Source organism: Narcine bancroftii, chromosome 5 (genome assembly GCF_036971445.1).
Source record: "Narcine bancroftii isolate sNarBan1 chromosome 5, sNarBan1.hap1, whole genome shotgun sequence".
Classification (NCBI taxonomy): Eukaryota; Metazoa; Chordata; class Chondrichthyes; order Torpediniformes; family Narcinidae; genus Narcine; species Narcine bancroftii.
The window spans coordinates 185652554-185676454 of NC_091473.1; the positions used below are offsets into that span (position 1 = coordinate 185652554).

At 54.3% G+C, this 23901-nt stretch overlaps 2 protein-coding genes across 4 annotated transcripts in view; both read right to left on the reverse strand.

Annotated features, from left to right (window-relative positions):
• adam15 (ADAM metallopeptidase domain 15) overlaps window positions 1-10145 on the reverse strand; it is a 39360-nt gene extending 29215 nt beyond the window's left edge. For all 3 annotated transcript variants that reach the window (XM_069940131.1, XM_069940133.1, XM_069940132.1), the window contains exons 1-5: window positions 9929-10145; window positions 6070-6161; window positions 4157-4233; window positions 3591-3669; window positions 1192-1268 (exon numbers count right to left, since the gene is read on the reverse strand). In XM_069940131.1, coding sequence (XP_069796232.1) covers window positions 1192-1268; window positions 3591-3669; window positions 4157-4233; window positions 6070-6161; window positions 9929-10043 — 440 coding nt within the window. In that variant the 5' untranslated portion in view covers window positions 10044-10145. The remainder of the gene's footprint in view (window positions 1-1191; window positions 1269-3590; window positions 3670-4156; window positions 4234-6069; window positions 6162-9928) is intronic.
• A 3420-nt stretch (window positions 10146-13565) lies between these two features.
• The window catches only part of dcst1 (DC-STAMP domain containing 1), a 35312-nt gene continuing 24976 nt past the window's right edge, over window positions 13566-23901 (reverse strand). Inside the window, exons 15-16 of the mRNA XM_069940134.1 lie at window positions 16957-17070; window positions 13566-14295 (exon numbers count right to left, since the gene is read on the reverse strand). Coding sequence (XP_069796235.1) covers window positions 14044-14295; window positions 16957-17070 — 366 coding nt within the window. The 3' untranslated portion in view covers window positions 13566-14043. The remainder of the gene's footprint in view (window positions 14296-16956; window positions 17071-23901) is intronic.

A 23901-nucleotide genomic window follows, 5' to 3' on the forward strand; every position in this document is an offset into this window, starting at 1 on the left:
TGGGGGGGAGGGGGGGAGAAGAGGAAAAAACATGGTGACTTCCATTGTCAGAAGTCAGGGGTTGAGGGGTGGCCGCAGTCTGGGGGTCCAGGCGGGGAGAGGCAGAGGCGGTCCGGGGTCTGAAGGTCAGGGTGGCCGTGATCTGGGGGTCTGGAGGGAGGGAGATCCATGGTCTGGGCATCGCAAGATATAGGAGCGGGTCGGCCCATCGAGTCGACCCCACCATTCTAATCCTGAGCTGATTCGTTCCCCTCCCCACTCCCTGTAACCCTTGATGCCCTGACTCATCCAATACCGGTCAATCTCTGTCTAAAACACACCCACTGACCTCGCTCCCACAGCTCCAAGTTTTCACAGATTCGTGATTCTCTGGTTAAAAACATTTCTCCGCATCTCTGTTTTAAGTTGATGCCATTTTATCCTGAAGTTGTGCCTGGGACTTTCCGAACGTGGGGAAACCACATCTGCTCTGTCCAGACCTTTCAATATCCAAAATGCCTCCTCTATAAGGTTCCCCCTCGTCCTTCTGTCTCCCCAACGAGTCCAGTCCAAGAGCCAACAAACTTTCCTCGTAAACTAACCCTTCCATTCCTGGTTTCATTCTAGTAAATCTTCTCTGAACCCTCCCCAACGTCAGCACGTCTTTACTCAAATGCGGCACTCAAACCTGTACCCAGTCTCCACGTGGGGGCTCACCAGGGCTTTACAGAATCTCCACATCACATCCCTGCTCGTCTTCTATCCCTCAAGAAATTAACGTCAACACTGCATTCGCCTTCCTCACCACTGACGCACCCTGGAGGTTCACCTTCAGTGTTTCCTGCACGAGGACTCCCGACTCCCCCTGCACCTCCCAATTTAGAATCTTCTCCCCATCTATTCCTTCCCCCAAAGTCCACAACCGTCCACGTCCCAACGCTGTATTTCTCCTGCCACCTCTTTGCCCTTGTTCTCCTCATCTATTCAAGTCTCTCTGCCACCTTTCATGGAGTTGGTGGAGGGGAGGGTGTGTGATGAGGTGCAGACAGGGTCGATGGAGGGGAGGGGGTGATGAGGTGTTGGGGTCTTAGAAGGAACCAGTCCCCTTCCCACATGGTGATGAGGGGGAGATGGGCTCAGCCTCAGGACGGGGTATAGGTGGAAGTAGACGGGGGGAGGGGGGGTGGGGGGGTGGCAAGATGGTCAGGATACCTGAGGCCTGAACAGGTACTGACGCTGACCCAGGAGTTGGGGAAACCTCGGACCCTCCCGTGGTAGAAACAATTCACCTGGAACGAAGGACAGGGAGGTTACACCCTCAACATAGAGGCCAGAACACAGCCTCCACGCACACACACGAACCGATCTCTGGAACACAGGCTGCACGTGCACACACAGACCACTCTGGAACACAGGACACACACACGGACCACTCTCTGGAACACAGGCTGCACGTGCACACACAGACCACTCTCTGGAACACATGCTACACACACGGACCACTCTCTGGAACACAGGCTACACACGCGGACCACTCTGGAACACAGGCTGCATGCGCGCACACAGACTACTCTGGAACACAGGACACACACACGGACCACTCTCTGGAACACAGGCTACACGCGCGGACCACTCTGGAACACAGGCTGCATGCGCACACACAGACCACTCTGGAATACAGGCTACACTCACGGACCACTCTCTGGAACACAAGCTACACACATGGACCACTCTCTGGAACACAAGCTACACACACGGACCACTCTCTGGAACACAAGCTACACACACAGACCACTCTCTGGAACACAGGCTGCGCGTGCACACACAGACCACTCTCTGGAACACAGGTTACACACACGGACCACTCTCTGGAACACAGGCTACACACGCGGACCACTCTGGAACACAGGCTGCATGCGCGCACACAGACTACTCTGGAACACAGGACACACACACGGACCACTCTCTGGAACACAGGCTACACGCGCGGACCACTCTGGAACACAGGCTGCATGCGCACACACAGACCACTCTGGAATACAGGCTACACTCACGGACCACTCTCTGGAACACAAGCTACACACATGGACCACTCTCTGGAACACAAGCTACACACACGGACCACTCTCTGGAACACAAGCTACACACACAGACCACTCTCTGGAACACAGGCTGCACGTGCACACACAGACCACTCTCTGGAACACAGGCTACACACACGGACCACTCTCTGGAACACAGGCTACACATGCGGACCACTTTGGAACACAGGCTGCATGCACACAACCAGACCACTCTGGAACACAGGACACACACACGGACCACTCTCTGGAACACAGGCTGCACGTGCACACACAGACCACTCTCTGGAACACAGGCTACACACACGGACCACTCTCTGGAACATAGGCTACACATGCGGACCACTTTGGAACACAGGCTGCATGCACACAACCAGACCACTCTGGAACACAGGACACACACACGGACCACTCTCTGGAACACAGGCTGCACGTGCACACACAGACCACTCTCTGGAACACAGGCTACACACACGGACCACTCTCTGGAACACAGGCTACACACGCGGACCACTCTGGAACACAGGCTGCATGCGCACACACAGACCACTCTGGAACACAGGACACACACACGGACCACTCTCTGGAACACAGGCTGCACGTGCACACACAGACCACTCTCTGGAACACAGGCTACACACACGGACCACTCTCTGGAACACAGGCTACACACGCGGACCACTCTGGAACACAGGCTGCATGCGCGCACACAGACTACTCTGGAACACAGGACACACACACGGACCACTCTCTGGAACACAGGCTACACGCGCGGACCACTCTGGAACACAGGCTGCATGCGCACACACAGACCACTCTGGAACACAGGCTACACTTGCGGACCACTCTCTGGAACACAAGCTACACACATGGACCACTCTCTGGAACACAAGCTACACACACGGACCACTCTCTGGAACACAGGCTACACACGTGGCCGCTCTCTGGAACACAGGCTACACACATGGAACACAAGCAGCATGCACAGCAGACTGCTCCGTGAAACACGGGCTCGACGCACTCTGCTCCCTGGAACACAGGCTCACAATGAGGCCACTTCCTGTAGTGCAGACACAGGGAGACGGTTCCCTGTAACCTTGCGCAGACACTGTTTGTGTAGCTGACAGCGCGGTGATAATCATAGCACCAGATCTGAATCCCTGGGTGCACACAAGGAGCTGGAACGCTCTCAGCTGCATCGGTGCGCAATCCCTACGTGGGGGGGGGGGGGGGCTCCGGTTCCCAAATCGCACGGGGCTGGTGGGCTCTGTGAAGGGCTTCTGCGGAGATCTCGAATATGCACGATGGGAACCTCCCTGACGAAGACTCAGGCTCTGAACGCAGGGGTTTGAATACCGAGCAGCAGAGACTTTGCCCAAGACCGGACATTTGAATAGTTCGCCCCCCCTTCCCCATCTCGTGCCGTGCGCCGAACCTGATGCAAACTCCTCCCGTCAATCCCAGCCCGGATACACCCCCCCTTTTCCCCCTCCCTTCGCATTCCCAGGCCATCATCCAGACTCTCCTTACAGGACTGGCCTCCTCGCTGGTCATTAAGGTTCCGTTGGGAAGGTAAAACATCAGGCTGTGGGCACTGGGGAGGAGGTTCCTGTGGGGGGGAGAGATGCATAGAGAGGAGTCAATGTCCTGGTGACCCAGTGCCGATACATTGTCCTCAGGACCTTCACAGCTGGGGGAGAGCAGAAGGGCCTAAGATTGACTTTCCTCACTCTCCTCCTGCTCCCTCCACACCCGCTCCCCTTCATCCCCCTCCTCTCCCTTCTCTCTCCTCCCCTCTCCCTCTACCCCCTCCCCTCTCTCCCCTCCCCTTCATTCCCCTCACCCTCCCCTTCATCCGCCTCTCCTCCCTCTCTCCTCTTCCATCCCTCGCTCCTCCTTCCCTTCCCCCTCCCCTTCATCCCCCCTCTCTCCCTCCCCTCCCCTTCATCCCCCCTCTCTCCCTCCCCTCCCCTCCCTCTCTCCTCCTCAGGAGCCCTTCCACATGCACAGTGGGTTTGAAGTGGGGCGGACACTCTCCCACCAGTTCATGGGCCAGTTGGGAACAAGCGGCTTCTCCCCCCAACCCCCTCACTCACTCGTTCCGCTCCAGATCCAGACGAAGTCTTCGGCCTCCTGCACGGATCTCACACTGCAGTCGGACAGGCGGTACCCCCTGTCAGAGCCAGAAACCACAGCAGTTAACAGTGCATTCCAGCCAATACCTCCCCCTTCCCCCCTGAGTCACAATGGATGAGTTTAACCGTCCCATCACACAATCCCGGGGTCAGACACAGAATGAAGCTCCCTCCGCACTGTCCCATCACACACTCCCGGGGTCAGACACAGAGTGAACCTCCCTCCGCACTGTCCCATCACACACTCCTGGGGTCAGACACAGAGTGAAGCTCCCTCTGCACCATCCCATCACACACACCCGGGGTCTGACACAGCGTGGGTGAGGTGTTAGAATCTGTGCAAGATGATGGGAGGTGGGCAGAGGGGAATAATCCAGGATTGGAAAATAAGAACATCAGAAACAGGAGCAGGAGTCGGCCATTCAGCCCGTCAGCCTGCTCTGCTGTTCAATGAGACCCCGACTGATCTGGTGATTGGCTCATCTCCACCGACTATCCTTTTCCCCATATCCCTTAATTCCCCTTCTCTGTAAAAATTTATCCTACCTTATCTTAAATATATTTACTGAGGTCATCTCCACTGCTTCAATGGGCAGCAAATTCCACAGATTCCCCATCCTCTGGGAAAAGCATTTCCTCCTCATCTCTGTCCTAAATCTACTATCTGAGGCCATGTCCCCTAGTTCTGGTCTCCCCCACCAATGGAAACAACTTACCTGCCTATCTGATCGATGCCTTTCATAATTTTATACTTCTATAAGATCCCCTCTCATTCTTCTAAATTCCAGCAAGTACAGTCCCAGGCAACTCAATCTCCCCTCATAGGCCGACCCCATCATCCCTGGAATCAACCTGGTTGATCTCCTCGAGTCAGGAGATCAGAACTGCACGCAGTTCTCCCGATGCAGCCTCACCAGGACCTTGTACAGTTGCACCACAACTTCCCTGTTCCTAAACTCAATCCCTCCAGCGATGAAGGCCAACGTTGCATTTTCCTTCTTGATAACCTGCTGCACCTGCAAACCAACCTTTTGCAATTCATGCACCAGCCCTCCCCAGTCCTTCTGCACAGCTGCAATCATCACTTAAATAATAACCTGATCTTCCATTTTTCCTTCCAAAGTGGAAACCTCACATCTACCGACATCGTCCTCCATCTGCCAGACCCTTACCCACTCACTTATCTTATCGATATCTCCCTGCAGACTCTCTGCACAATTTGATTTTCCCACACAATATAGTGTTGTCAGCAAACGTAGACGTACCACTCTCCATCCCCTCCTCCACATCGTCAATGTATAATTATGAACTGTTGCGGGCCCAGCACAGAACCCCTGTGGCATCCCGCTCCTCACTGAGTGCCAACCAGAGAAACACTCCTGTATCCCCAACTCCCTGCTTTGTATGGGTTAACTAATCCCCCATCCATGCTGATACATCACCCCCAACTCTACGCATCCTCATCTCCAGTACGTCTTTCACGTGAAACCTTCTGGAAATCCAGGTAAACTTCGTCCATCTACTCCCCTCTGTCTACCACTCTCGTTATAGCCTCAAATCACTTGAGGATGGTGAATGAGAGTAGAAATGGGGCAAAGGGCCTACTTCTACTGGTGGCCATTCTGCCCATCTGTCCGTGCTGGCTTCTGGCACCCTCCCCTCTCTCCACATTCCCATCAACTCCACCCCCCCCCCCATGGATTCTACCCACACAGGTTGTTGATTGAACGCGCTGACCCCTCCACCACCACCCCACCTCCCCGATCTGGCAGGAGATGCCAGGGTAACAATCTCCACCCCCCCCCCCCCAACCGCATGATTGTCCCACAGATGAGGGAGAGGCCAAGACGAAACGCAATGGGAGCAGCTCTCACCTGCGGCATGGTCGTCAACCTGCGCCGCTCCCCGTCCCCCAGGATCACATAGGGGACTGACTTCTCCCCACGGTCCGGCCGAGCCCAGGCAGCTGGGGGGGGAAAACGCAGGAGGCAGCAGGGTCAGCGAGGGTGCCTTCCCCCTTCCCCCCCTCCCCCACTGTCCTGGCTCCTTCCTCCCTACTGGCCCCCCCGACCACAATCCCTTCCCTCTGTCACATGCCACAGCAGAGAGTGGAGAGGGGAAAATACTGGGGCCTCCATAATGTTTTTATACACAGTCCCCTCGTTTCGGGGCACTGTAACATTTGGCTTCACAGCTGTTTGTGTGAACTTGAGTCTATTTAATTGCTTGATTGGTGCAGAGATAAGAGACCTTCCTGAACACAAATACAGAGGTTACACTGCAAGATGTAAACCACGGCAAGGGTGGTCTGCTTTGGACCTTGGGCAGTTCCTTTACACCTCCCTGCTTTGCTCTGGCCATTGCCCTGATATGGGTTTATCTTGGTCTTATTCATCCATGAGGACATTTCCTGAATTCTGCCAACTACTCCTTAGCAAACCGTAACCTGGCCGTCCAGTTTCTGTGGCCAACACTCGTGGTTTGCATCTTGCAGGGTAGCCCCCTGTATTCCCATTCGTGACAACTTCCGCGGACAATCGTCACCGGCACATCCACGCCTGCCTCCCGAGGAGGGTTTCTGATTTGTCGGACGGGCTTTTGGGGAGTTTTCTTCATTACGATGAAAATTCTTCTATCATCCTTGGAAAACCAGCCCCTTTGCAATGATTGAGCTCACCAAGATGCCCTTTCTTCTCAATGACGTTCCAAACTGGGTTATCCTGAGGTTTGGTCAATGTCTCTTACATTTTATTCCTGATTTTCAACCTCATAAATGGGCTTCTTTGACTTTCAACGGCACAACTCTGGTCCTCATGTTGAAAAATGGCTCCAAAAACTTTGAACCAAGCCCAACTCTCTAATAACCACACCAATGAAGCCATTAAACATTCCTGAGTTCTCACAAACACCTGCGAAGCCAAATGTCCCAAACATTAGGGTGCCTGGAAATGAGGGGATTATGTATAAAAAGGGTTGTAACTTATACATGGTCAAACCAAAATAACCTTGAATGAAATCGGGAATCTGCACTTTAATCATGTGGTGAATTGTTTGATTACAAATTTAAAACTGTGGAGCACAGGGGCAAATAAAGGAATAATACATATAATACTTTGTCCCGAACATGATATGACTGCAAGAAACACCAGAAGCCAATGGATGGGAATGCTCAGGTGCATCTTAATTTAATTGCAGGAAAGGCAGATGAGGCTGGACTGATCCATGGAATTATGAAATTGGGACCATTAGTGAAACTTGGTTGTAGGAGGGGCAGATCAATGTTCCAGGCTTCCATTGCAATAGAATGAGGGGGTGGGGGGAATGAAAGGGGGAGGAGTGACATTGCTTGTCAGGGAAAAATATCACAGCTGTGCTCAGGCAGGGTGGACCGGGGTGGGGGGGGGGGGCTCGTCTACTGCAGCTACATGGGTGGAGCTGAGGAATGGGAAAAGTACGACCCCACTCATGAAGTCGAGTTATAGTCAGCGAGGATTGGAAGAGCAAATCTGTAGACAGACTGCAGGAAACACAAGGTTGTGGTCGCAGGAGATTTTAACTACCCGCAGATTGACTGGGAGTCTCCAACTGTAAAAGGCCGGACGGGTTGGAGTTTGTCAAATGTGGTCAGGAAAAATTTTCTAAATCAATATAGAGGTCTCAACTAGAGAGAGTGCAATACTAGATCTCCTATCATGGAACGAGACAGGACAGGTGACGGGAAAGATTTTGCGTCCAGTCATTTTTAAGTTGATTATGGAGGAGGATAGGTCTGGGCCTCGGGTCGAGATTCTAAACTGGAGAGAGGCCAATTTTGAGGGAATGAGAAAGGATCTAGAAGGCATGGGTTGGGATGAATCGTTTTCAGGCAAAGACATGCGGGGTAGGTGGAGGTGAAATTCTGAGAGTACAGAAGTTGTATGCTCCTGTCAGGATTAAAGGTCAGCAAGTATCAGTGTTCGAGGGAAATTGGGAATCTGGTTCGGGAGAGATGTTTAACAGGTAGAGGCCACACGGAGCAAATGAGGTACTTCAGAAGCATAAAGAGAAATGCAAGAAAAAACTCAAGAAGGTTTAAAGAAGGTCATTTTAGCAGAAGGAAAATCCTAAGCGTTTTTACAGGTACATTGAGAGCAAAAGGATAGTAAGGGACAAAATTGGTCCCCTTAAAGATCAGAGTGATCGGCTTTGCATAGAGCCGAAAGAGATTTGTTCTACATCAGGAAATGGGCACAGAATCCAGGGACATCAGGAAAACAAACAGTGAGGTCATGGAACGGATACAGATGAAAGAGCAGGAAGGGCTTGCTATCTTAAAGCAAATAAGAGTGGATAAATCCCCAGGGCCTGACATAGATATTCCCTTGGGCCTTGAGAGAGGTTTGTGCAGAAATTGCAGGGGGCCTGGCTTAAAATGTCCTTAGCCATGGGGTGTGGGGCCCGGGATTGGAGGGTGGTTCACATTGTTCCATTGTTTAAGAAAGGCTCCGAAAATAACCTGGAAATTATAGGCCGGTGAGCCTGACGTCAGCAGTAGGTAAATTATTGGAAGGTGTTCCAAGAGGTCAGATATACAAGGATTTAGGTAGCCAGAAACTGATTAGGGATAGTCAACATGGCTTCGTGCGTGGTAGGTCGTATTTAAGCAATCAGAGATTTTCAAGGAGGTTACCCCAGGAAAGTTGACGAAGGAAAGGCTGTGGATGTTGTCTCCGTGGACTTTAGGCAGGCCTTTGTTGACAAGATCCCGTGTGGGAGGTTAGTCGGGAAGGTTCAGGCGCTCAGAGTTCATGCTGAAGTAGTGAACTGGATCCGATAATGGCTGGACGGGAGAAGCCAGAGAGTGGTGGTGCATGGTTGCTTCTCAGACTGGAGGCCTGTGAAGCCTCAGCGATCGGTGCTGGGACCATTGATTGTCATTTATATCAATGATCTGAATGATAATGTGGTAAATTGGATCAGCAGGTTTTCAGACGACACCAAGATTGGAGGCATTGTGGGTGGCAAATAAAGTTTTCAAATCTTGCAGAGGGATGAGGACCAGCTGGAAAAATGGCCGATGGAATTTAATGCAGACAAGTGATGAGGTGTTGCATTTTGGAAAGACAAACCAAGAAAGGACGTGCACGGTAAACAGTCGGGCACAGAGGAGTGCGGTAGAACAGAGGGATCTGGGAATACAGAGACATAATCCCCTGAAAGTTGCATCACAGGTGGATAGGGTTGTAAAGAGACTTTTTGGCATCTTGCCCTTCATAAATCAGAATATCAAGTCCAGGAGTTGGGATGTGATGGTAAAGTTGTATAAGACATTGGTGAGGCCAAATCTGAGTATCGTGTTCCATTTTGGTCACCGAACTACAGGAAAGATCTCGATAATGTTGAAAAAGTACGCAGATTTACTGGGATGTTGTCTGGACTCCAGGAACAGGTTAGGACTGTTCCCTGGAGCTCAGAAGAATGAGGGAAGATTTGATAGAGGTTTTTCCACTGAGGGTGGGTGGGATACAAAGGGAGGAAAGACAATGGTTGGAAGGAGGGGGATAGTGAAGAAGGATGTTGGAGGAGAAGGAGGGGGGAGGAAGACGGGAGGAGAAAGGGAGAAGGGGGGTAGAAGGGAGGGAAGGGAAACCCGACTTCATCAGGGAGCCCTATTTAAACTGACCAACAGCCTCTCAGCCCCCATGCCCTTCCTAACCCCATGTGGTGCTGAGACCTTACCAAGACCCCACTCACCCGCAGCCTCCTCTCGCCGCCGAGACCCCTCCCCGGCCCCTCCGGCCGGCCGGCCCGCCAGCAGGCAGCAGGCCAGGGGCAGCAGGCTCCAGAGTCGCCACCCCCCCTCGCTCATGGTCCTCCTGCAGGCATGTCCCGCCGGATCCGTCCCGGAGAGCGGGGAGGGGGGTCGCCTCCACTCCAGGGCACGGAGTCAGAATCCCTGGCGAAGCGTCGGGGGAAGTTACAAAACGTCGACAGAAGCTCCAAAGCGTTGGAAGAGGGTTCAAAGCGTGGGGCGATGTTATATGGCTTCGAGGGTACCAAAGCATGGAGAGAAGTTCCAAGGCGTCGAAGAAGTTCCAAAGCGTCGGGAGAAGTTCCAGCGGGCTGTTAAAACATGAAACACGTCCCGTTCTTAGCACAGCACCGAGTCTCTCGCAGTGTCCGGCGAGGAGCTGCGATGTATCGCGGACCGCTGCAATGCTTTTTACAATGTTTAGCGGGGCGTCCACCTAATCGCGGGCTTTCCCGGTGGTCCGGAGCCGACCGCCACCGAGGAGCTCAAAGCCGGGTCCGCTCCCTTCCGCCCCGCCCGCAGATTCAACTCGGGCCGGCTGTGATCTCACCCACCACCCCAGGAAAGGAGCGAGATTTCCTTCGCTTCCGCCCCGCTCTCTGCCGGGCGGGCTTAACCCCTTCCCTGCCAGGCACAAATGGCGAGAGGGGGAGGCAGGCAGCTCTACCTCCCTCACACTCCCCTTTATCTTCCTCTATCCTGCCTCTCCCCCTCTTTCTCTGCCCTCTATCCCCCTCTCTATCCTGCCTCTCCCACTCTCTCCCCCCATCTCCTTCTATCCTCTCTCCCACACTCCCTCTCCTGCCTCTCCCCTATCTCCCTCTCTATCCTGCCTCTCCCACTCTCTCCCCCATCTCCCTCTATCCTCTCTCCCACACTCCCTTTCCTGCCTCTCCCCATCTCCCTCTCTATCCTGCCTCTCCCACTCTCTCCCCATCTATCCTCTCTCCCACACTCCCTTTCCTGCCTCTCCCCTATCTCCCTCTCTATCCTGCCTCTCCCACTCTCTCCCCCATCTCCCTCTATCCTGTCTCTCCCACACTCCCTTTCCTGCCTCTCCCCTATCTCCCTCTCTATCCTGCCTCTCCCACTCTCTCCCCATCTCCCTCTCTATCCTGTCTCTCCCACACTCCCTTTCCTGCCTCTCCCCTATCTCCCTCTCTATCCTGCCTCTCCCACTCTCTCCCCATCTCCCTCTCTATCCTGTCTCTCCCACACTCCCTTTCCTGCCTCTCTCCTCCCTCTCGATCCTGCCTCTCCCACTCTCCCCATCTCCCTCTCTATCCTGCCTTTCCCACTCTCTCCCTCTTTCCTGCCTCTTCCCCCCTCTGCCCTCCTCCCTCCCGCTTTCCCTTTCTCCCTCCCTCCTCTCACTTTTATGGAAACACACACAAGCACATCGACAAGCTCAGAACATGCACAGTCACATACGTGTGCACATCTCTTGCTCTGCCTTCCAAATGAACTCAGACACACACAGGCATATATATACACACAAGCTCACAACATACACATGCACAGTGCACACACAGGCAGATAAATATACTAGAACATGTTCTCTCTGCGTGCATAAACACACACACAGACTCAGTCACTCACACACCGACATATGCCGCGCCCCCCCCCCCCCCACCCCACCCCTTGCACACACAGACAGGCAGACACACATACCAAGGGATTCCTTCAGAAATTGGTTAATTTGGTGCTGTGTATTAGTGACAACCAGACGCTGCCGGCACCATGAATGCTGGAGGAGGCTGTGGGACTCAGCCCTTCGGCCGGTCTCCGACAGGAGATGGAGTTTCCATTGTTGTCGGCGGTTGCCTCGGCTCCTGAGGCCCGAGTGACGAGATCAGGAAATTGCCAGGCCAGTGCAGAAGAACTCTGATTAAGAGCCGCCCCCTCCCCCCACCAATGTGATGACCACGGGAGGGGGACATGTTAAAATAACATTTTTGGGTTGTGAACTCCAGCGGTTTTTTTGCTGAGATTTATATAGAACTGTTCAGAACGGGCCCTGCAGCCCACAACGTTGTGCCAACAACCTGCGCCCTCCCTCCCTGAGAGAGCAGAGTCTGGATGCTCCGGTCAGGATTAAAGGCAAGGTTAGCAGGCATAGGGAACTTTAGTTTCCGAGGGATGTCGGGGATCTGATCGGAAGAAGAAAGAGGGGTATATATAACAGATTCAGGCAACATGGAGCAAACGAGGGACTTGAGGTAAACAAAAAAAATGTAAGAAAAAAAACCTCAAGAAAGAAATCAGGAAGGCTGAAAGAAGACACAAGGCAGACAATGCGAAGAAAGATCCTGAAGATTTCCACAGGTAGATTAAGGGCAGGAGGATAGCAAGGGACAAAATTAGCCCCCTTGACAATCAGAGTGGTCAACAGAGACGGGAGAGATCTTAGATGGGCTTTTCTTCCCCACCGGTATTCACTCAGGAACCTGGCACAGGGCCGGGGACGTCAGGGAAACAAGCAGAGGTCCTGGAAACCACACAGAGCAGGAAGGGCTCACTGTCTTAAAGCAAATAAGGGTGGATAAATCCCCAGGGCCTGACAAAATATTCCCTCGAGCCTTGAGGGTAGAAATCGCAGGGGCCCCAGCAGAAATATTCAAAATGTCCACAGCCACAAGCGCGGGGCTGGGGAGGGGATTGGAGGGGAGTTCGCGTTGTTCCATTATTGAAGATGGGCTCCAAAAATAACCCTGGAAATTATAGACTGATGTCAGCAGTAGGCGTTTGAAGAGATCGGATTTCTAATTATTTAGGTAGGCAGGGATGGTCAACGTGGCTTTGTGCGTGGTACACCGAGTACTGTTTGAAGATGCAGAAGATGCGTTATTCAATTCATAGTTCAGATACAAGATTCCAGAGGTTACAGGAGTCATTTATGACTCATGTTCTTACTTTATAATTTCACTCCAATGTAATTAAATTGTCTGACATCTTTTCCTTATATTAACTTTTTGAACTTTGGTTTTTCTTTTCACACCAGTTGTTTATCACATCTGGCAACGTGATTAGGGTAAGGGGTTTGAGTTGGTCTCCCCTGCTATTTTCTTCTTTCCTTTTTTTTGTATTATTAGGTTTTTATTTTTAAAATGGTATATACTATTTAAAATATGGATTATGGCTATGATTTACAGTTTATGTATGTTAGTGATATACAGAATGCCACTGTCCATATAATCTTAGTGAATTGAATCTTTCCTGCCCAGATTGTAGCGGGCTGCAGGCTGGCACAGAAGATGCCGTTTGGGCATGGTGATCGAGGCGGGCCGTTGGGGCACCAGCAGCCCACTCCCACAACCACCGCAAAGTGAGTTCTGGCGGCCAGCTGGTCGCCGGATCACGAGAGAGTTGATTGAAGCCTGAGGGGGACGCAAACCACACCTGTCGATGACGCTGCGGCAAAATCGGAGCAGATCGGTGCCCAGATCACGCCCGTCGGTCACGTGGCAGCCGGGCTCTGCCTGACCATGTCAGAAGAGAGCGACCAGCTCGTTAAAATCAGTGTCCACTGCACTCCTTGTTTTGCCTGTCTTAGTTCCGAGCTAGAACCTCAAGGCGCACCAGAGTAAAAGTTTTATTTTATTAAAATCAATAAAAATATTTTAAAAAGAAAAGTTTTCAACAAACAGTAACAACTCTTCTCCAACCAAGTGAATAGAGGGCCAAGATTTCTGCCATTACTTGGATTCCCTGCCTCCAGCTGCTCCCCACTGATCTTTCATCCGGGCCCCAGAGGGCTCAGAACATTTTCTCCTCCTCCCCACCCATCTTGACCCTCGTCACCGTGCTGGTCAAAACCTCTCCAATCTCCAAATCCAAGTGAAAACAATCCCTCTCGACCTGTCCAACATTTGGGAGATAAAGGAGGAGGGAATACTGGAGTGCGGTTGAAGGGGGTGGCTGTAATTCAGAATTTGAACCCAACCGAGAGAGGTTTATTTTGGCTGGGGCTCGAGAGGTAGGTCCATGGTGTGGAAGGAATGGGCGAGAGGGGTCTCCAGCCTCTCCGGGGTGCAGGTGGAGGGGGACACCCCCGCCATCAGCTGCCGTAGGCGGGGCTGTTCTCGTTGTCGCTGTCTCCAGAGACGAACTCCTCGAAGGGCAGGCAGGCGAAGCAAAAGCGGCGGAGGTCCTTCCAGCAGACCCGGCAGTACATGGCGCCGCAGCCCATGTTGGGGCAGTGGTAGGAGGTGTCCGTGGGGCCCTGCCCGCACACCACACAGTGCTTGCGCATGAACCTCTGCAGGCAGGGAAGCAGGCGGTGCAGCGTCCCCGCGAGCCCTCTCAGTTGCTAGCGTCGAGGGGGAAGAAATGAGAAGTTCATTGGCCTGGCCTCTTCCCCATCCTCACCATCCCAGATCTCCACCCCCTCCGCTGTATCCACTCTCCATCCCTGTCTGGCTTCAATGGCCCCCACTTACCCCCTCCCTTTCCTCCTTGTCCCTTCTTCACAGCCATCTTCAACACAGCACAGGCTAATAAATATCCCAGACCACCTTAAATAACGCGAATGGCTGTAAACGTCCCAGACCACCTCAAATACCCCGAATGGCTGTAAACGTCCCAAACCACCTCAAATACCGCGAATGGCTGTAAACGTCCCAGACCACCTCAAATACCGCGAGTGGCTGTAAACGTCCCAGACCACCTCAAATACCGCGAGTGGCTGTAAACGTCCCAGACCACCTCAAATACCGCAAGTGGCTGTAAACGTCCCAGACCACCTCAAATACCGCGAGTGGCTGTAAACGTCCCAGACCACCTCAAATACCACGAGTGGCTGTAAACGTCCCAGACCACCTCAAATACCGCGAGTGGCTGTAAACGTCCCAGACCACCTCAAATACCGCGAGTGGCTGTAAACGTCCCAGACCACCTCAAATACCGCGAGTGGCTGTAAACGTCCCAGACCACCTCAAATACCGCGAGTGGCTGTAAACGTCCCAGACCACCTCAAACACCGCGAGTGGCTGTAAACGTCCCAGACCACCTCAAATACCGCGAATGGCTGTAAACGTCCCAGACCACCTTAAATACTGCGAATGGCTGTAAACGTTTCAGGTCACTGTATCAAGGTTTGCTGATGACACTAAACTGAGTGGAAAAGCAAATTGTGCAGAGGATACAGAGAGTCTGCAGGGAGATATTGATAGGTTAAGTGAGTGGGCAAGGGTCTGGCAGATGAGGACAATGTTGGTAGATGTGAGGTTTCCACTTTGGAAGGGAACATGAAAGATCAGATTATTATTTAAATGGCAAGCGATTGCAGCCGTGTAGAAGGACTGGGGAGGGCTGGTGCATGAATCGCAAAAGGTTGGTTTGCAGGTACAGCAGGTTATCAAGAGGGCAAATTAATATTGGCCTTCATTGCTGGAGGGATTGAGTTTAGGAGCAGGGAGGTTGTGCTGTGACTGTACAAGATCCTGGTGAAGCTGCATCTGGAGAACTGCATGCAGTTCTGGGTCTTCTGGCTTGAGGAAGGATGGACTGGCTTTGGAGGTGGTGCAGAGGAGGTTCACCAGGTTGATTCCAGAGAGGGATTAGCCTATGAGGAGAGATTGAGTCGTTTGTGACTGTAGTCACTATAATTTAGAAGAATGAGAGGGATCTTATAGAAACGTATAAATTTATGAAAGGTGTAGATAAAATATTGGTCGGTGTGGTTCCCATTTTTGGGGGAGACCAGAACTAGGGGACATAAGCCTCAAGATCCAGGGGAGCAGATTTAGGATGGAGATGAGGAGGAACTGCTTTACCCAGAGGGTTGGGAATCTGTGGAATTCACTGTCTGTTGAAGCAGTGGTGATTCCCTCAGTAAATATATTTAAGACAAAGTTGGATACATTTTTACAGAGTCGGGGGATTAAGGGATATGGGGAAAAGGCAGGTGGGTGGAGATGAGCCGATCATCAGATCAGCCGTGATCACAATGAACGACGGAGAAGGCTCGACGGGCCAAATGGCCAACTCCCACTCCTGTTTCTTAAGGTCTTAAACACCGCATGGAATGTCAACATTTCCAAACCACCTCAAATACCTCAATGACTGTAAACAATCCAGACCACCTTAAATAGTGCAGTGACTGTCAAATGCACCAACAGCCACCTTAAATACTACCAATACTCCTTGCCACTAAATACCCACACTGTATCACCTTAAAAACCACCAGCCCACCTTAAATGGCAACTGAATCATGACCAACTCCACATTTCTAGTGAAACACTCACATCTTAAACATTGCCCCACCTTAAATACCAAACGTAAATTGCACGATCTTACTTAATTACCTCCACAAATACATACACACCCTCAAATCCATTTAAATACCCCAGGCACAACCTTATTGCCAACCTTACTCCCACTATCGCCCCAAAGAACCCCCAACAACCCATTTTATATCAGAGTCTCACCCTAAATACATCCCCTGAACCAATGCAATACATTATACATTAAATAACATCCCCAGGGGTGGGTTACAGGCTGGGATCTGATTCAGGGGTTTGGGAGGTTTATATATAGAATAACAGATCCCCGGAAGTGGGTTACAGGCTGGGGTCTGATCCAGGGGTTCGGGGGGGTTTATATATAGAATAACAGATCCCTGGGAGTGGATTACAGGCTGGGATCTGATCCAGGGATTTGGGGGGTTTATATATAGAATAACAGATCCCCGGGAGTGGGTTACTGGCTGGGGTCTGATCCAGGGGTTCGGGAGGGGGGTTTATATATAGAATAACAGATCCCCGGGAGTGGGTTACAGGCTGGGATCTAATCCAGGGGTTTGGGGGTTTATATATAGAATAACAGATGTCTGGGAGTGGGTTACAGACTGGGATCTGATCCAGGGGTTCAGGGGGGTTTACATATAGAATAACAGATGCCCGGGAGTGGGGTACAAGCTGGGACCAAGTTGCAAAGTTTGGGTAGTGAGGAGTGATCAGCTCCTGCTTACCCACAGCTCCTTTCTGCGGGCCTGTGCGATGATTTTCTTCCGCTGAGCTTCAGCGTAGGAGATCCTTTTGCGCAGGAGCTCATTGTAGAGGAAGAGGATGCGCTGCTTTTCTCTCTGCACAGGTGGGGAAGAAGGGAGACATCATTAGAGCATCGCACACCTGCTGATCCACGGACGCCACCGCCCCGACGCCTGATCAATGCCCATCCCAACGGGGTAACTCCCTCCCCAAAGAAGCCCAAACAACAGAATCTTGAGCAGCTGAGATGGTGCTGGAGAAGCCCAGCGGATCAAGACTATTAGTCTGGGATCATCACTGCAACAGCGCAGACCAGAGAAAACGGGAAGCAGAGACACAGCAGTGCTCCGCAGGGTTCTACTGCCTGGTCTTGATGCCGATGGCTCTGTACAGGCTTTAAATAGACTGTTAGAGGAGCTGATGGTATTTTTTTTTAATCCTGCAACCACAGAGATCTGTGGCCAAGGTGGTGGTGCTTGCATGGGCAGCAGACTACGAGGGGCTGCAGACTCTGGGGGAGAGACGGACCTGCGCGGGGCATTAGAAACATGGAGTTGACCCCTCCCTGTCGAGGAGAAGCATAGAGATCACCCTACAGGGAAGGTGAGTAGTCAGGGCTCAACAGCTGAAGGATCAGCTCAGGCTGTGAGGCTGCTGGAGATAGGCTCGTGGGAACCAGGGATCGGAACCGGGATTCAAGAGGGCGCCGAGGGCAAGAAGGGCTCTCAAGGGGCCTCGGCCGCTGAAGACTTCAGGATCGTGTTGGAGGTTCAGATCTAGAGCTCAGGGTTAAACAGGAGTCCGTGCAGCTGCAGGAGGCGAATCCATGGACACTCGGTGACTCTGAAGGGACTCCCTTCTGCTTCTCTTTCTCCTATTGTTTGGGGCGCTGGGCAACGCTCGAGGTGACTTTGTTTGCCTTACGGCCGACGAAAGTTGTGTTTTTCACATTTTAATGTGTTTTTACATGACAATAAAGGGCATCTTTGGTCTGGTTTGGGACCCTTTATTGAGACTGAGGTGAAAGTGGGAGGGGGGATTAATTTTAAAAAGCCTTAATTCCGAGATACAGCATGGTTACAGCCCTTCCGGCCCACACCGCCAAAAAACTGTACACCCCCACGTGACTGATTAACCTCCTAACCCCATATGCCTCTGGGACTTGGGAGGAATGTATAGACAGCGGTAGATTCGATTCCAGCACCCCCCACCCCCCCACCCCAGCGGGTGGTGGGGTGAGACTTAGGTCCTTCGGGTCTGCTCCACCATTCGAATGGCGATTGACGTATCATGCCTTCTCCCCATAACTTTTAACCTCCACCAACCCCCCCCCACCACAAAACTTACTTTATTTTGGATTTGCAGATAAGGGTGCATAGAGTTTGGGTGGGGGGTGGGGAGTGTATTTGCATGGATAGAGGATCTCCCTGATCAATGATGGGGCTGTTCACAGAGTGAGGGAGGTGGACACAGTTCAATGACACTGGGTGTGTTCGGCATTGTGAATGACGTTCAGGGCGACGTTCACTCAACACACTGACCCACTGACTCCCTCAGCAACTAAAGAATGTGGCCATTATTCTGGATTTCCTGTGGATAAAGTTTTACTTTTAGAGCTGATGAAATGTCCTTCCCTCCGCCACGTGCACCTCACAAGATCCCAGAACGGATGCAGCTCAGCAGGAAGACATTCGGCCCAGCGGTTCAGTTCCAACTCAAGGTGGGAGCGGGCGAGGGGGGGTGTTACAGAGTCAGGGAGGGGTATAGGGGACTGGAGGGGGTTTACAGAGACAAGTAGGGGTGTAGGGGACCAGAGGAGGTTTACCGAGATGGGGAGAGGTGTAGGGGACTGGAAAGGGGTTTACAGAGACTGGGAAGGGTGTAGGGGATTGGAGGGGGTTACAGAGACAGGGAAGGTTATAGGGGACTGGAGTGGGTTACAGAGACAAGGAGGGGAGTGGAGGACTGTGGGGGAAGGGATGCTGGCGACCATAGAGGGTTTCAGAGACAGGGAGGGGTGGAGGGGACTGGAAGGAGTTTTAGAGACAGCGAGGGGAGTAGGGGTCTGAAGGGGTTACCATTACAGGGAGGGGTGTAGGGGACTGGAAGGAGTTACAGAGAAAGGGAGGGGAGTAGGGGTCTGAAGGGGGTTACCATTACAGGGAGGGGTGTAGGGGACTGGAGGGGGTTACAGAGTCAGGGAGAGGTATTAGGGACCAGAGGGATTTACAGAGACAGGGAGGGATGAAGGTCACTGAAGGGGGGGAGGGGGGTTACAGAGATAGGGAGGGGTTTGGGAGTTACACAGTTAAGGAGGACTGTAGTGGACCAGAGTGGGTAACAGATACAGGGAGGGGTGTAGGGGAGCAGAGGAGGTAATAGATACAGGGAGGGATGTAGGGGACCAGAGGGGGTTTACAGAGACAGAGCAGAATTTGAGAGAAAGTATGCAAGATTTGGGACTGGGCAGAATGGAAGTGCAGGGTTAGAGGGTGAATGGGACTCGAGGAGGTTAGATTTTATTCCCTCTCGAGGTGGTGAAGGGAGGAAAAGCTGCCACTGTTGGACAAAGGTCCCGGAGAGGCGACGGAAGTTCATGACTCTTGCCCCAGGAAGGGGTTGAAGGGGATTCACTTTGACAGGAAATCCCATGGTTGACTCTCATGACCTGCCATCTTGAATCATGGCTGGCAGTGCCAATGAAAGTGGGAATTCACATGGCTGCTGGGGAGGGAGGATAGACCTGGCCACGGAAGAGCGACAGCCAATGTATTCTTGAGCCGGGACAATGATGAGGGAACCAGCAGCTGGTGGCATTTTCTGCATCCGCTGTTGTTGGTAGGAGAAGCAGTGGGGTCAGTCTCATTGGCTGTTGTCAGCGGTAGAAACAGCTGTGTCGGTCTCTACTCTCGTTGTTGTCAGTACCAGCAGCAATGTCAGTCTCTGTTCCCGCTGTTGTCGGTGGGAGAACCAGCAGTGCCACTCCCTGTGTCCGCTGTTGTCAGTCTCTGTTCCCGCTGATGTCGGTGGGAAAAGCAGCAGTGCCGGTCCCTGTGCCCACTGTTGTCAGTCTCTGTTCCCGCTGTTGTCGGTGGGAGAACCAGCAGTGCCACTCCCTGTGTCCGCTGTTGTCAGTCTCTGTTCCCGCTGATGTCGGTGGGAAAAGCAGCAGTGCCGGTCCCTGTGCCCACTGTTGTCAGTCTCTGTTCCCGCTGTTGTCGGTGGGAGAACCAGCAGTGCCACTCCCTGTGTCCGCTGTTGTCAGTCTCTGTTCCCGCTGATGTCGGTGGGAAAAGCAGCAGTGCCGGTCCCTGTGCCCACTGTTGTCAGTTTCTGAGCCCGCTGATGTCGGTGGAGAAGCAGCAGTGCCGGTCCCTGTGCCCACTGTTGTCAGTTTCTGAGCCCGCTGTTGTCAGTGGGAGAAGCAGCAGTGCCGGTCCCTGTGCCTGCTGTTGTCAGTCTCTGTTCCCGCTGATGTCGGTGGGAAAAGCAGCAGTGCCGGTCCCTGTGCCCACTGTTGTCAGTTTCTGAGCCCGCTGATGTCGGTGGAGAAGCAGCAGTGCCGGTCCCTGTGCCCACTGTTGTCAGTTTCTGAGCCCGGTGTTGCCGGTGGGAGAAGCAGCAGTGCCGGTCCCTGTGCCTGCTGTTGTCAGTCTTTGAGCCCACTGTTGTCTGTGGAGAAGCAGCAGTGCCGGTCCCTGTGCCCACTGTTGTCAGTTTCTGAGCCCGGTGTTGCCGGTGGGAGAAGCAGCAGTGCCGGTCCCTGTGCCTGCTGTTGTCAGTCTCTGAGCCCACTGTTGTCTGTGGAGAAGCAGCAGTGCCGGTCCCTGTGCCCACTGTTGTCAGTTTCTGAGCCCGCTGTTGTCGGTGGGAGAAGCAGCAGTGCCGCTCCCTGTGCCCACTGTTGTCAGTTTCTGAGCCCGCTGTTGTCGGTGGGAGAAGCAGCAGTGCCGGTCCCTGTGCCCACTGTTGTCAGTTTCTGAGCCCGCTGTTGTCGGTGGGAGAAGCAGCAGTGCCGGTCCCTGTGCCCACTGTTGTCAGTTTCTGAGCCCGGTGTTGCCGGTGGGAGAAGCAGCAGTGCCGGTCCCTGTGCCCACTGTTGTCAGTTTCTGAGCCCGCTGTTGTCGGTGGGAGAAGCAGCAGTGCCGGTCCCTGTGCCCACTGTTGTCAGTTTCTGAGCCCGCTGTTGTCGGTGGGAGAAGCAGCAGTGCCGGTCCCTGTGCCCACTGTTGTCAGTTTCTGAGCCCGGTGTTGCCGGTGGGAGAAGCAGCAGTGCCGGTCCCTGTGCCTGCTGTTGTCAGTCTCTGAGCCCACTGTTGTCTGTGGAGAAGCAGCAGTGCCGGTCCCTGTGCCCACTGTTGTCAGTTTCTGAGCCCGCTGTTGTCGGTGGGAGAAGCAGCAGTGCCGCTCCCTGTGCCCGCTGTTGTCAGTTTCTGAGCCCACTGTTCTCGGTGGGAGAAGCAACAGTGCCGGTCCCTGTGCCTGCTGTTGTCAGTCTCTGAGCCCACTGTTCTCGGTGGAGAAGCAGCAGTGCCGGTCCCTGTGCCCACTGTTGTCAGTTTCTGAGCCTGCTGTTGTCGGTGGGAGAAGCTGTAGTTCCGGGTGGCTCTGAGGTGTGGGAGAGGTTGGGAATGCCTAGGGGGCTGGGGAAATGGAATCTCAATCGAGGGGGAAGGGAAGGTGGTTCGTTTTGTCTGAGTGTTGACCTCCCCGTCCCCCCAGAGTTGTCGGAGCCATTTCCCACACCCAACCTCAGCTCCTGAACCACAGATGGTGGGAACAGGCTTCATGGCTTCAGGAGGCGAGTCACTCCTGGCCTCCTGTCACACATCCCAATCTAACGGTATTATAGCACATGGAACTTGGGTTCAAGCCCGGCGCTGAATGCAAGGAGTTTGCATGTTGTTTCCCCATGACTTGCGTGGGATTTCTCTGATTTCCTCCCACATTCCAAAGACGAACAGGGATTAATTAGGACAGAGGCTCTAAACCTCTTTTCCACCCACTCACATACCACCTTAAGTAATCCCTTATGATGCACAGAGCAGCTGTGGCACAGGTGCTCTGCAGTCCCCTCCTCCCCCTGCACCTTCCTACCACTCCCCCTTCTTCCCTCCTTCTCCCCATGCCCATTCCTCCCTTCCTCCCACTCCTAGCCCCTAGCCCTTCCTCCCTCCTCTGCTCCCCACTCCTCCCTTGCCCCTTTCTCCTCTCCTCCAACTGCCCCTTCCTCCCACTCCCCCTGCTCCATCCTCCCACACCCCCTGCCCCTTCCTCCCACTACCCCTTCTGCCCCTCCCCTGCCCCTTCCGCCCCACCCCTGCCCCTTCCGCACCACCCCTGCCCCTTCCTTCCTCCTCTCCTCCCCGCCTCTTCCACTCCTCCCTTGCCCCTTTCTCCCTCCTCTCCTCCCCTTCCTCCCACTCCCCCTTCTTCCCTCCTTCTCCCACTGCCCCTTCCGCCCGCTCCCCCTTCCGCCCGCTCCCCCTTCCGCCCGCGCCCCCTTCCGCTCGCTCCCCCTTCCGCCCGCTCCCCCTTCCGCCCGCTCCCCCTTCCGCCCGCTCCCCCTTCCGCCCGCTCCCCCTTCCGCCCGCTCCCCCTTCCGCCCGCTCCCCCTTCCGCCCGCTCCCCCTTCCGCCCGCTCCCCCTTCCACCCGCTCCCCCTTCCGCCCGCTCCCCCTTCCGCCCGCTCCCCCTTCCGCCCGCTCCCCCTTCCGCCCACTCCCCCTTCCACCCACTCTCCCTGCCCAGTCCTCCCACACCCCCTGCCCCTTCCTCCCACTCCCCCTTCCGCCCCTCCCCCTTCCGCCCGCTCCCCCTTCCGCCCGCTCCCCCTTCCGCCCGCTCCCCCTTCCGCCCGCTCCCCCTTCCGCCCACTCCCCCTTCCGCCCGCTCCCCCTTCCGCCCACTCCCCCTTCCACCCACTCTCCCTGCCCAGTCCTCCCACACCCCCTGCCCCTTCCTCCCACTCCACCTTCCGCCCCTCCCCCACTCCCCCTTCCGCCCGCTCCCCCTTCCGCCCGCTCCCCCTTCCGCCCGCTCCCCCTTCCGCCCGCTCCCCCTTCCGCCCGCTCCCCCTTCCGCCCGCTCCCCCTTCCACCCACTCTCCCTGCCCAGTCCTCCCACACCCCCTGCCCCTTCCTCCCACTCCACCTTCCGCCCCTCCCCCACTCCCCCTTCCGCCCCTCCCCCATTCGTCCTTCCTCTCCTCCTCTGCCTCTTCCTCTCCTCCCTTGCCCCTTTCTCCCTCCTCTCCTCCCCTTTCCTCCCTGCACCTTCCTCCCACTCCCCCTTCCTCCCCTCCCTCCCACTCCCCCTTCCTCCCCTTGCCTCTTCCTCTCCTCCCCTTGCCTCTTCCCCTCCTCCCCTTGCCTCTTCCCCTCCTCCCCTGCCTCTTCCCCTCCTCCCCTGCCTCTTCCCCTCCTCCCCTGCCTCTTCCCCTCCTCCCCTGCCTCTTCCCCTCCTCCCCTGCCTCTTCCCCTCCTCCCCTGCCTCTTCCCCTCCTCCCCTGCCTCTTCCCCTCCTCCCCTGCCTCTTCCCCTCCTCCCCTGCCTCTTCCCCTCCTCCCCTGCCTCTTCCCCTCCTCCCCTGCCTCTTCCTCTCCTCCCCTGCCTCTTCCTCTCCTCCCCTGCCTCTTCCTCTCCTCCCCTGCCTCTTCCTCTCCTCCCCTGCCTCTTCCTCTTCTCCCCTGCCCCTTTCTCCCTTCTCTCCTTCTCCTACCCCTTCCTTCCACTCCCTCTGCCTCTTCCTCCTGCTCCCTCTTCTTCCCTCCTTCTGCCCCTGCCCCTTCTTCCCTCTTTCTCCCCTGCCCCTTCCTCCCTCCTTCTCTCCCTGCCCCTTCCTCCCTCCTTCTCTCCCTGCCCCTTCCTCCCGCTCTCCCTGCCCCTTCCTCCCACTCCCCCCGCCCCTTCCTCCCACTCCCCCTT